The sequence below is a fragment of the Equus asinus genome, chromosome 9 (genome assembly GCF_041296235.1).
Source record: "Equus asinus isolate D_3611 breed Donkey chromosome 9, EquAss-T2T_v2, whole genome shotgun sequence".
NCBI lineage: Eukaryota > Metazoa > Chordata > Mammalia > Perissodactyla > Equidae > Equus > Equus asinus.
The window spans coordinates 53,996,278-54,009,746 of record NC_091798.1 but is presented as its reverse complement, the minus strand read 5'-3'; the positions used below and the strand labels follow the sequence as shown (position 1 = coordinate 54,009,746).

Below are 13,469 nucleotides of genomic sequence, written 5' to 3'. Positions count from 1 at the left end.
AAAATCCTGCATAAAACCAATGTCTAAGGGAAGAATGGAGGTGAAGAAGTCAAGTAGATGGAAAGGGCCTCAGAAAGAAGTAGGGATGTTTCTTCCTCTGAACAAAAAGGAAAGGAAGGATGGGCATAATTGGAAATAAAACCTGAAGCCCTTTATTTTCTGATGAAATAGGAAATTAAGCCATTATCAGGGAGTGACGCCAGCAGGAAAGCCAAAGAAGATTGGAGGCCAAAGAAGAACGGCACATGTTTAGAAAACAGAAAGACAGATAAGTAAGAGAACTATCAATGAGTACTGACTTTTAAATGAGTTTGGAAGTCATGAATTACAATGAAGCCAGACAAAGAAGGTATCCATTACTTCAGCCATGGGAAAGCAGGACCTAAAACAGATTGTTGGATTCATTCAGGATTAGGGATTGTTGGTGTGTGTGTGAGAGAAAGTCAAGGGGGAAGGGATTTTGAAATAAGAATTTAAAAGACTAAGAGATGAAGGCAAGACAAAGATGACAGGCACAAACTGGGGGATGTAGATATGGTGATGAGGTGATAGAAGAGATTTTCTGGTAATAAGGGAACAGGAAAGAAGAAAGTAGTCAAAAGAGGAAACCTCAGTTTCGAAATGACATTAATTTTTGGTGTATTGGCATTTTTTTTAAAAGAATAACTTTCACACTGGCCCAACAGTGTAGTGGTTAAGTTCACACTTTCTGCTTCAGTGGCCTGGGGTTTGAGGGTTTGGATCCCAGGCATGGACCTACACATCGTTTGTCAAGCCATGCTGTGGTGGCATCCCACATACAAAAGAGAGGAAGATTGGCAACAGATGTTAGTTCAGAGCCGATCCTCACTTAAAAAAAAAAAAAAAAAAAAAGAGGGGCCACCCCAGTGGCACAGCAGTTAAGTTTGCACATTCCACTTTGGCAGCCTGGAGTTCACTGGTTTGGATCCTGGGTGCAGACATGACATCGCTCATCAAGCCATGCTGTGGTAGGCATCCCACATATAAAAAAATAGAGGAAGATGGGCACGGATGTTAGCTCAGGGCCAGTCTTCCTCAGCAAAAATAGGAGGATTGGCAGCAGATGTTAGCACAGGGCTGATCTTCCTCAAAAGATAAATAAATAAAAAAATAACCTCAATATGGCAAACAACTGCCTCAGGCTCTTTAGTAGTGCAAGTAGGGTTATTTCTATGGATTCTTTGAATTTACTTATTGATTTGCCAAAGTATTGAAAGCTTTTGCATGTCAGGTCATAAAAATAGACTTCAGTCTTCTGATTTTTAAATTAATATTTCTTTTATCAAATTTATACATGTCCATAGTTTCAAAACTAAACTAGCATTGGAAAGGCTAAATAAGAACACACAGTGGTTCTATGCCCCACAAGTCGCAGTTACCACAGTCCTTTCCTCAACAATAACCTTTTTATACTCTGAGCTGTTTCTTCTGCCATTTATATACCTTCACATTTCCAAATAAAATCCATATGCTGCTATCTTTTGAGTCATCAATTTTATACACCATCTAATCTTTTTCATGGTAAACGAGAGTGTAGTTCTCTCTCTCTCCATCTGTCTGCTTCACACATTCATGCTCCCCGCTTCCAATGTTACAATTTTTGGTTAAATCAGAATTCAATTTGTGCATTATTTATGCCTATACAAATATGGTTCACCACTGAAAGCTGTAGTATATTTAATCATGATTTTCTTCCTTTTTTACAAAATAGACTTTATTTTTAGAACAGCATCAAAACAGTATTAGATTTACAGAAAAATTGTGAAGATAGTACATATAGAGTTCTCATATACTCTACACCCAGTTTCCCTTATTATTAACATCTTACATTGGTATATATGTACATTTTTTACAATTAATGAACCCATATCGATACATTATTATTAAGTTGAGTCCATGGTGGGATTTCCTTAGTTTTTGCCTAATGTCCTTTTTCTGTTCCGACATTCCACCCAGGATACCACATTGCATTTAGTTGTCATGTCTCCTTCTGCTCCTCTTGGTTCTGATAGTTTTTCAGACTTTTCTTGTTTTTCAATGACCTCCCTATTTTTTTTCCTGAGGTAAAACATGCCTTGCTTTTTTCCTTTTTTTTTAATCCATTGCTAATTTTCCCCATGTTGTTCCATAGTCTCTTAGTACCTTTTCCCACGAGACCACTCACATCAGGTAATCTAGCCATGCCGATTGTTTTCCTTAGGGCCCTCCTGGGGACTTCTATCTACTCTGGACCAGTGCTCTCTGGGCCTATTGTAATCTTATCCTTGGCTTTATCTTGCTCTCAACTTTGGAATTGCCTTTACCACATGCCTTCCTCTTTCTTGGTTTATTTGCTTGTGGTGGTATAGTATATTCCCCAGCACTTTCTTAGGTTAAAAAGAAGATATAGCAGAAAGCATTGTGAAAACAGCCCTCAAAAGGTCTGCCTCTTGAGTCACGTTGCTCTAGACTGCACCGGATCTCTCTCTATGCCTGTGCACAGCCGTGATCCTCAAGACTCCCTTTGCTTCTCCTCTGGGTTGTATCTCCTGTTCTCCATACCCTGTATTTTCCTCTTTCTTGATTTATTTCCTCATTTTGGTGGATATACACAGTAGGTTTCTGAAAATGAATACATAGAAACCATACTTTTGAGATTTTATTTTACCTTAATCCTTGACAGATAATTTAACTGAGTGTATGCTGGAAATCATTTTCTCTAGAATTTTGAAGACACTGCTCCATTGTCTTCTAGCTTCTAGTGTTGGTATTGAGAATTCCACAGCAGTTCTGTTTTCTAATTTTTTATATATGCATTTTTCCCACTCCACCCCACTCCCACTCCCACCCCCGCCCTGAGACTGTAGGATCTTCTTTTATCCCTGGCATTCTGACATCTCATAGAGATCTGCTATAGTGTTCATCTGTTTCATCCTGTGTGGGTGCTTTTAATCTGGAAACATGACATTCAGTTCTGGAAAATTTCTTGAGTTATTTCACTCATGATTTCCTCCCTTCTGTATCTCTGTCTTCTTTTTCTGGAAGACCCATTATTTGGATATTGGATGTCCTGGACTGCTGCTGTTACTTTTCTTTCCTATTTTCTATCTCTGTCATTTTGTTCTGCTGAGTGTCCTTTTTCGTTTTCTGATTATTCCTTTAAGTAGCTTCCTGTTCTTGTTTCATAGAATCAGTCTTCTTGTATCTCTCTGAGGATATTAGTGATAGTTGACTTTTCAAAGTTGTTTCCTCAAAATTATTTTTCTACCTTGGTCTGTCTTTCATGTTAGATGCTTTCCTTGGACATCTGTTAGTCCTTGGATGTCTCCTCACAATGAGCAATGGGAATTGAAAGCTAATTGGAAGCTCTGAGCGTAGTCATGGGCCCTGTCAAATTTGAGCATCACTGAAGAGTGACCTCATTGCGTTGTTTGTAGGGAATTTCCAATATTGGTGTCTCTAGATTTTTCCTCTTGGGGTGGTCAGATTTTCCAGAGAATTTCCAGTTTCCTGCCTAGAAGGTAAAGGTGTAGGGGCCAGCCTCGATAAGATTTCAGGATTCATCATTCAATATGTATTTAGTCACTTACCCCCAGACCCTAACTATTGTTTCATAAAAGTTTCCATGCCATCAGCTGAGCCAGTCACCTTCCAGTGCAAAGACTCTCTCTTTTACCCTCTCTTGAGGAAATAACCTCCACAATTGTGCAGAGGTGGAGGAGAGGATTAAGGGATCTTTCTGATTCTCAGCTTTCAATCAATCTTCCTTATTTTAGCCCACTACCTCCCATTCTAGAGGTCCCTGCTGTTCCCTGTGTGTGAGTCTTTTGGGTATTGCGCTGTGTAAATCAGGTTGATTTTCAACTTTCCCACTGCTGGCATAAATTTGGCTTTTTCTTGTTTGCTAAAATAGAATTGCTTCTCATCCATCTGCTTTCTAGCTTACAAAAATCTTGTCACTGTTCTCTCTTCTCCTGCTTTTCCTATCTTTATGAGGTTTTTTAAACTTTTTTTTTTCTTTTTGAAGATTGGCACCTGAGCTAATGACTGTTGCCAATTGTTTTTTTTCTTTCTGCCTTTTCTCCCCAAATCCCCCCAGCATATCGTTGTATATTTTAGTTGTGGGTCAACTTTCATGTTGAGGTGGCATGTGGGACGCCACCTCAACATGGCCTGACGAGCGGTGCCATGTCCGTGCCCAGGATCCAAACCGGCGAAACCCAGGCTGCCAAAGTGGAGCACACGAACTTAACCACTTGGCCACGGGGCCAGTTTATGGGCTTTTTTTTTTTTTTAAAGAAAAGAATTCCTTGTTGCAGTTTTATTGGGGCTGGAAAAAAGAATGAAATTAGCTATGTATGTTCAATTTGCTATCTTATTAGAAATCTCTACATCAGTTTTTTTAACTGCAACATAGTATTCATAGTGTAGAAACACCAATATTTTTTTATCTATAATATGGTAGAATTTGCTTCCAAACGTTTGCCTTCAGAAACAATGCAGTATTCTTGCACATACCTTTCCTACCCTCCACATATGAAAATACTTCCAAAAGTGAAATTTCTGGACTGAATGTGTGCCTTTAAAACTGTAATAGCTACTATCAATTTGTCATTCAAAAAGGCTGACCCAGTTTACTGTCTTACCAACAGTACTCAGTTCCCCACATCATGCCAACATAGGAATAATCTTTGACATTTTTGCCACTCTAAAAGTTGAAAAATGATGCTTCATTATTTTAATTTGCATTTCCTTGATTACCACTGGATGTGAGCATCTCTGCTCACGGTTATGTGGTAGCTAGCCTCCACGATGGCCCCAATTAATTCTTGCCTCCTGAGACTTAAGCCTTTGTGTAGTCCCATCCCACACTGAAAAAGGCTAACCTGTGTGATGGGCAGGATGCTGAAGAAATGATGGAGTATGACTTCTGATGGTAGGTGATAAAAACTCATGGTGGCCTCTGTCCTGAGCTCTTCGTGACTTCTTGCTTTGGGGGAAACCAGCCTCGATGTCTTCAGGACATTCAAGCAGCCGTATGGAGAGGTCCAAGTGGCCAGGCACTGAGGTCCTCTGCCAACAATCAACATTAACTTCCCAGGCATGTGAGTGAACCACCCTTGAGTGGATTCTGAAGCCCAGTAGGGTCTTCAGATGACTGTAGCCTTGGCCGACATCTTGACTGCAACCTCAGCTGCTCCACATTCCTAACCCACAGAGACTGTGGGAGATAAGTATTGATTGCTTTAAGTAGCTACCTTTTGGGGTAATTTGTTATGTGGTAATAGAAAATTCACATTTTTGTTTTGGTCCATGTCCATTTTTCTGGGAATTGCCTGTTTTATACTGTGTCCATTTCCCATTGTTCCATTAAAAAAATTATGTGGGGACTGGCCCCATGGCCGAGTGGTTAAGTTCGCGCAGTCCACTGCAGGCGGCCCAGTGTTTCGTTGGTTCGAATCCTGGGCGCCGACATGGCGCTGCTCATCAAATCATGCTGAGGCAGATTCCCATATGCCACAACTAGAAGAATATACAACTATGTACTAGGGGGCTTTGGGGAGAAAAAGGAAAAAAAAAATAAAATCTTTAAAAAAAATTATGTAGTTATTCTTTAAGTATAAAATATACACTAATCCTTTGTTATACATGTTGCACATATTTTTCTCAGTTTATTGAATGTTTTTTAAACTTTATCATTTTTGGTTTGCAATAATTTTAAATCCTTTACTAGTCTAAAATATCTTTCCCTTAATGTCTTTGACATGCTGTATATTGTAATAAGACTTTGTCTACCTTAAGGTTTTACGGCATTGTTTCTTCATAGAGCTTTTTACTACATATGGAATTCATTTTAAACCTATTTTACTTTTCTCCCAAACTGAGAGCCAGTTATCCATTAGCTATTTATTATACCATTTAAACTTTTTAACTTTCATTAAAACTTTACTATTTAAACATTTATTAAAGCTATTTCAACACCATTTATTTAATAGCTTACTTTTTTACCCCTACGGGTTTGAAATACGATTGTCGTTTCATACTATGTCTCCATATATTCAGGGATCTATTTCTGGGCTATTTGATTCCCTTGATCATTTGTCTAATTCTGTTCCAGGATCATACTGGTTTAATTATTATGGCTTTATAGTATGTTTTGATGTCCTATAGATTAACATATCCTCTCATTCATTTTTCTTCTTGTTCAAACTTGCCCTGGCTATTCATTTTTCAAGTGAATTTTAGAACCAGTTTGTCACTTTTCTTAGCTTGTTTGGGGCTTTGATTGTATTAACTTTATACATTGTTTTGGTGAAAACTTCTATCTTTAAAATATTGATTTTTCTCATCCAGGAACATGATATACCTATTTTGGATCTTCTTTTATGTTGTTTAATAAAGTTTTTTGTTTTCTTCATATGTCTTGCACATTTATTAAGTTTATCCTTCGAATTATAAGTTCTTAATGCCATTATTAATGAAATATTTTGGTTTTCCATATGTTATTTTCTCCTTTTTTAAATGCTTTTTGGTGAGGAAGATTGGCCCTGAGCTAACATCTGTTGCCAATCTTCCTCTTTTTCTTTTCTTCTCCCCAAAGCCCCACTACATAGTTGTATATCCTGGTTGTAGGTCATCCTAGATGGTCTATGTGGGATGCCGCCATAGCATGGCCTGAGGAGTGGTGCATAGGTCTGCGCCCAGAATCCAAAATGGCGAACTCCGGGCTGCTGAAACAGAACATGTGAACTTAACCACTCAGCCACAGGGCTGGCCCCCGTATGTTATTTTCTAGTTGCTTAATGTTGTGTATAAGAAAGCTATTGTATATGAAATCTATTGATTTGTATATGTTGATTTAATATTTGGCACCTTATGAAACTCTTTTATTAGTTCTAATAATTTTTCAGTTGATTCTGTTCTATGTAGCTCATTTCATCTATAAATAATCCTAGTTTTCTATTTTCCTATCCAACATCTGTCCCTCTTATTTCTTTTACTTCTCTTATTGCATTGACTAGGGCCTCCAGCAAAGTGTCAAACAATAGTTGTGATAAAGTTATTGATACTATTATGATACTTCCTCATCTGATGTTGAATAGGACATTTGCTGTGGAGTTATGGTAGTTAACCTTTATCAAATTAAAAAAATTCTTTTTGCTATTTCTATTATGTTAAGAATTATTAAGAAGTGATGTACTGATTTATTAATGTTCTTTCAGGATCTATTGAAATACTCATTTTTCTTCTTTTCTAATCTGACAGTGTTGAGAAATACAGCAACAGATTTCTTAACGTTTAACCATCTTTACGTTCCTGAGAGAAATCTTATTTGGTCATGATGTATTAGTCTTATAATTCAATGTTGACTGTGTAATACATTCTAGATAGATTTTGGTCAAAACTTCTAATACCAATTGGTATTTAAAGCAGTTTATCATTAAATTTGCTGAAATATATTTTTACCTAATACCAGGTAAATGCGGTATTTTGGGCCTAAGAATTTATACCTGGATTCCAACAGAATTTTATTATTTTGCTTACGTAAGTTTTCTGCTTTTATTAACAGATACTACCTGTTATATATGTATCTGCTATGTATTTTTATTAGTGTTCTGAGAAGATATGTCGCTGGCCTGTCACAGACTGTAGAGTCAGACTAAAAGATATGTAGGAACAACAGGATACTGTATTTGCCACCTTCTCTCACTTTACTGCTATTCTTTCTCCCCTCTTTGCTAGTTACTCACAGAACTTGGTTAGAAATTTAGCTCTTCTAATTATTAGCGAGTAATTTCATAGTTATTTATCCTCTGTGAGCTTCAATCAGGCCATCTGTGAATTTATAATTTATAATTGAAATTATAGTAATACCATTTATGGCTGAGCTGATAGACCCTCAAGAACACACCCACATATTGAGAGCTTGTATATATTATCAGCAGGGCAAAATTAAGTTATACACAGCTATTAGAAAACAGCAAATAGGTTTCATTTGAACCGTCTGTCACATCTTCATGGACCCACACATTTCTGCCTCTTAAGTCCAACAGGTAAATAGGTAAGCCAGGCCAAAGATATGGCAGGCTACTAGCAGGCTGTTGTGGAAGGTCAGTATAGAAAGCATACTAAAAGCTTGATCAGCAATCTGTAGCTCAAGGATTTATGATTATATAATCCTGGGTTACATCGCCCACTGAGACTTTAATAATCTGTTTCAACAAATCTTGAAATTGTTTTGGGGGTCTTCTACCATCAGTAGCCATTACTATTTTAAAAATGAAAACTGGAAACACTGCTTTCTAGGCCTTGAAAGTCCTCTTGCCCGTAACACTTCTTCATGGGTTGTTATGAAGCTTAAATGAGACATGGTATGTAATGCATGTAACAGCATCTGGCATAGTACCTGCTGCATTCCACTGGTTTTGTAAAGCTGAGTATTTAAATGCTTACATAAAGCTTTCAAGAAGAATGTGCCAGGCATTATGCCAAGTAGGGGATAAACATTTTTTAAAAATAGGTACTTGCCCTAATACCTAGTGGGTGAGGCAGAGAAATAAATGACACAATACAGTGTGATAGTCACCAGAGGCTTAAGGGAACCAGCAAGCTGGGCTCTCAACTCAAGACAGCATGGAGTTCATAGAGCTGTTGGGTACATCAGGAGCTGGCCGCTGGAAGAAAAGAGGAAGGGCAGTCTGGTCAAAGGGCACAGCTTATGCTGAGGCATGGAATTCTGAGAGGCACATCGTGAAGTTGCGAGTGGGTGAGCAGGGTGGGTCTTCAGATGAGGTTAATATAGAAGGCTTTGCAGGGCCCTTAAAACAAAGGGGCTGATTTTTCCTCTTTTCCATGACTCAGGGTCTCATTATAAACTTTAGAATTGGCCCCTCTGAAATGCCCCCTGGCCTCAAGGCACAGGTGTTTGCCTGCAGTCCAGGAAGCTCTCTAGCTGAGGTCACTTCTCAGTGACCCACAAGTCACCTCCAAGTCTCCATTCTGCTCTGTGCTCTAACCTAAGGAATAAACTCGGAGTTTACAAAGGGAATCCGATAATCAAGTTTCGTCACCTGGAACACTTCATCTTTTAGGTACTTTCAGGTTATGAGCTCCTGGCCCGAGGGCCAGATTCCAGTCCTCACCTTGGTCATGTCTTTTTGTTGCGTCTTCTATTTTCTTTTATAGTTAAAACGCCCTATACAGTTATTTAGACGCAGCATTTTAGAAGTGGAGCAAGAAGCTGGAGCGTTTGTCTCGGTGACAGGCCGACTTTCGGGCTCTGTACGATACCATTCCAAGGTTCGACGGCTAACTCAGAACCAGACGCCCACCCTGGAATGGAAGGCAAACAGGAAAATCTTGGTAAAAGTTGGAGGGTTCGCTGCTGTTAATGCCAGCCGAGAGTCAGAACGAAAATTCAGCCAACCAAAACACAATCCAGAAGCTCCATGCTTTTCTATTCCTGGTGGTCCTGCAATCTGCTAAAGGTGGTGTCCTGTAAATTGCTACCTAGCGGCCGCCGAGCCCGAAGGGCAGGGTGCGCCCGGGTGCGGCCCCGGCCGCGGCGCCCGGAGCGGGGGCGCGCACACCCCTTTTCTGCAGACTCACAGGTTTCCAGGCCCCGCCTCCTCTGGGCCCAGCGATCCCCGCCGCCCTGCAGGCCCGGAATCCCGGCGCCCAACGCCCCGCGCCCTCGGCTCCCGGCCCCAGCTCCCGTCCCGGGGCCTCCCAGAGCGCCGTGGGCGGCGGGGCCAGCACCCGACCTGGGCCCGGGCCGCGCAGCCTCTGGGTCGGGCTGGCGCAGGGCAGGGGGCGGGGCGGCCGGGCCGGGGGCGGGGCGGCGGCCGCGGCCGTGAGCCCGCCCCCCGCCCGTCCTCCGCCTGCCGGCCGGCGCAGCCATGGAGGTCTACATCCCGTCTTTTCGCTACGAGGAGAGTGACCTGGAGCGGGGATACACGGTAGGCGCGGGCAGCGGCCGGACAGGAACCCGGGAGCCGGGCCCGCGGCGGCTGAGCAGGAGGTGCCCCGGGCCACCGCCGCCCCTGCGCAGGGGGTCCCCTCGCTCCGCTCCCCTCCTCCAGCCCAGAGGAAGGGCTGCGCCCCGCGCCGTTGTCAAGGAAACGGGCGCCCCCGCCCTGGCGCGGCGGCTGCGGGCGCCCGGGGTCTCCGGGTTCGGTCCCTTTCCCCTCCCAGCCGCGCCCCGGGGCTCGGGCTGGAGCGCCTGGAGTCGAGTCCTCCGACGCGGCGCTCGCCATTCTCCCCGCCGCCCGCCCTCTGGAGCCCGGGATGGGCTGCGTTCGTTTCTGGCACAGCTGCCCCCTTTGCCCAGACACAAGTGGCTTCCCGGCGGGTTGATGTTGGGTTCCAAGTTCATTCAGATGAAAAATATGCTGATTCTTAAAAATCCTCATTCGTAGCTGTTTATTAGCCAGAGTGAATACACGTATTGCTTTTAGATGGTTTGCAAAGTTTTTTGCTAGTTCTGCAGTGTCATGAAACGGCAAAATCAGGTACTCACTGAACACCTGTCCCATACTTGGGACTGGGATCACTGAGAAGTGAGGAACAGAGCCTCTGCTCTCAAGAGTGGAGGAGTGGGCGGGGAGGGCAGAGACCAGGGCCTGGGACCTTGGGGTAGTAAGATTGGTAAGTAAACTGTGTGTCGTCGATTTCCTAGTGAATTTAGGCATCTTTATCTTGACAGTCGTTCCTAGAGGGAGAAGGATCTGAGGCTGGGTAGACCTCAGAAGAATTTACAGGTAGGCTTCGGAGAAGGTCGCAGAGGGCAGAAAGAAAGGATTATTTTATTCGCTTCTGCCTCACTCACTTGCTAAACACCAGCTGCTTTAACCTCTCTCACCTCCGCTAAATATTATTAGGTTTTGGTATCAGCCTTTCTGGAACCGTGTGTTTTCACAGGGAGGATTAAATCACCCTCTCAAAGGAATTTTTAGAATTAAGAGTAGTGATTGAAAAAGAAAATCCAGATTGTATGTGGGTTTTTAGAATTCAGTAGACTGCTGGGTCCAAGTGTCCCAAAACATGTACTCAAAGTGCCTTCCCTCGGAGAGGAAGCTGCAGCTGAGGGGGGAGCTGAGCTCAGTATAGTGGCCATTATTTATATAAATAATCCTTTCCAATGAATTACCATTTGGTTAAATATGCTGTATCTTCCTTAAAAGAAAAATGTTAAATTTGCACCTGTTCAAGGCTTTTTCCTTAGGCCTGATGCCTTGGTTGTCTTTTGATCTTCCGATATCTCACCTCTCCCGTCAGCATCAGAAGTCACGGAGGGCCTACCATCATCTTTGGGGCCTTCTTTCAGGATCTGAAGAGAAAAAGGCTGTTTGTTAGGGGACTGAGTCTTTAGAGAAAAGAGGAAAGTGGTTGAGTAGTCCATGCTAAAAGTTTATCACCTCCCAAAATAAGTACTTTTAAATAAATCAAAATTAAGTCTCATTGGCCATTATTGAGTTTTCTTCTATTAGAGAATCTGTGTTTTCCCCAAAGTTTTCATATATTTTTAAATTATTTTTCTCATAACCAGGCATGAGCCAGACTCCAGGTTGTGAATTAAACTGGTTTGGAAGGAACCCTTTCCTTGGTAAACTTGGTAGTTTGAAGATTGCTTATGTGATGAGAGTTTGTATGATCTTTAAGAGTTTACATAAAAAAAAACTTTACTCATTTTAGATCAGTAACTGTATTGTTAAGATACCTTCTGCAGTGATTTTTTTCTTCTGTGAGTTTGTGAAGCAGCCATTAGATACTTTATTCCCTCTGAGCACCTGTTTTGTAATTGTACAGCAGTTTATTCACTCAGCAGATATTAACCTAGTGCCTGACATATGTCTCTATTCTAGGGGCTGGGAATACAGCAGCGAGTAAGATTTCATCTTGTAAAGAAAAAGCCCTAGAGTTTAAAAAATGTAATCTCAGTTTCCTAAATAAGAAAGTGGTAAAATAATGTACACTTTAGTGTAAAAAGTACTTTTTTACTTTAGTGATTCTGTTTGTGTTTTAAATTTAAGAAATATTTTATTGCATTCTAACAAATTCAGTGATAGGCATTTTAAAGTAGAAAAATATAGTTCTTCCTCCCTGTTAGGCTCAATATAGAAAGTAATTTACCTTTAAAGAGTGAACTTTTGCCTTTTTGACGTTTAAACATTTTCTGTGGGCCTGCACTGTGTCTAGTGGGGGATTGAGAGATGGGAGGATGTTCCTGCCCTTAGGAGTTCTCAGCCCATCCCGGGGGTGGGGGGCAAGTTAGGGAAGGGTGAGGGTGCCTGATGTCAGCTGGAGTCCTGAGAAGGGGGAGGGCAGTTCTGCTCTGCCTTAGGGTGATGTGCTGGGGGTGGGGATGGGGGTGCTTAGGAATGCTGACTATTTGAATCCGATTAGTTTTTTGCTGAGATTGTGAATTCTAGAAAGAGGAAGCGCAGGGCAAAATCTCATCTCAGGCGAAAGGACTGATTCTCCAAAAAAAAAAGGGCCACTTGTAAATCATTTTAGTTTACAAAGAAGCAGGAGAGGATATTGTACCAAAATGCAGATGAGCTCAAATATTACTTCGTAGGGAGGTTATTCTCTATCGGCCACCCCCCCACCCCATCCCTCCTTGGTTTTTTTGTTTAGGATCTGTTTCCCTGCTGGGCTATAAGCTCCTTGAGGCTAGGACAGTGTCCATCTCCACTGCTGTACCCTAGTACAGGGCATATCACATAGTAAGAATTCATTCTGTGTCTGCTGGATAAATAATGACTGACTGAGTCTTCTAATGGGAGAATAAATCAGAAGAGCAGTGATCCTGAGTCATGAAGCCCCTCTGTGTGTTGGACGGGGGTCAGGGTACAGACTTGAATTTAGAGTAAGTAGCAGGAATCGTGCAGGATGATTTCCAGACAGAGAGAGGTGGGTAGAGACCAGCTCACTAGCCTTGAGAACTACGTGGGAGAAGAGCCTTCAACCTCAGACAATGGGAAGTCACTGGGGAGTTTTAAGGAAGGAAGTAACATGATTATGTTTGCGTTTAGAAAGATGACCCTGGAGCATTAAACGTTTAAGAGACACTTGCAAAATGACGAGAAAGGAGAGGATGAGGGCCTGACTAAGGCAACTAGGAAGGAAGGGGGATGCTGACAGGAATCTCGTGGGCCTGGTGGCCAGATGTGAGGCAGCAGGGTGACTCCAACGGATGCGGGTGCCAGTGCCCAAATAGGAACTGAAATGGGGGGAAGTTTGGTTTGGGGGCTGTCGAGTTCTTCATGGGGGGTGAGGCAGTTTGATTTTGGCGTTCAGGATGTATAGAGGTCTGGGCTACAGATGTGGCTCTAAGGGGTAATTGAGCAGAAAAGATGAAAAAGTATAAAAGTTGCCGCTATTCCTAGGAAGAGCCTGTGGAGTGAGGAAAGGACTGAAGGTAAAATCTGAGCACTTGCCTGAGCAGAGAATTCTCTCAGCACGGC

General features: G+C 42.1%; 1 protein-coding gene and 1 long non-coding RNA gene across 23 annotated transcripts in view; one reads left to right on the top strand and one right to left on the bottom strand.

The window, feature by feature from the left end:
- Window positions 1–7,921: 7,921 nt before the first annotated feature.
- LOC106842831 (uncharacterized) lies at window positions 7,922–9,749 on the bottom strand. Its single transcript, XR_011505886.1, has 3 exons — window positions 9,610–9,749; window positions 9,144–9,333; window positions 7,922–8,675 (listed from the first exon to the last, which is right to left on the bottom strand). It is a non-coding gene; the product is annotated as an uncharacterized lncRNA (long non-coding RNA).
- A 27-nt stretch (window positions 9,750–9,776) lies between these two features.
- SNX24 (sorting nexin 24) overlaps window positions 9,777–13,469 on the top strand; it is a 140,949-nt gene continuing 137,256 nt past the window's right edge. For 6 of the 22 annotated variants that reach the window (XR_011505882.1, XR_011505883.1, XM_070517509.1 and 3 more), the window contains exon 1: window positions 13,269–13,423. Coding sequence is in view for 3 of the 22 variants with exons in the window: in XM_070517522.1 (XP_070373623.1) it covers window positions 9,900–9,959 (60 nt within the window). In the remaining 19 variants the exon portion in view is untranslated. Of the gene's footprint in view, window positions 9,960–13,244; window positions 13,424–13,469 lie in introns of those variants that run through there. The other 16 variants (XM_070517513.1, XM_070517515.1, XM_070517511.1 and 13 more) reach the window with 12 other exon arrangements.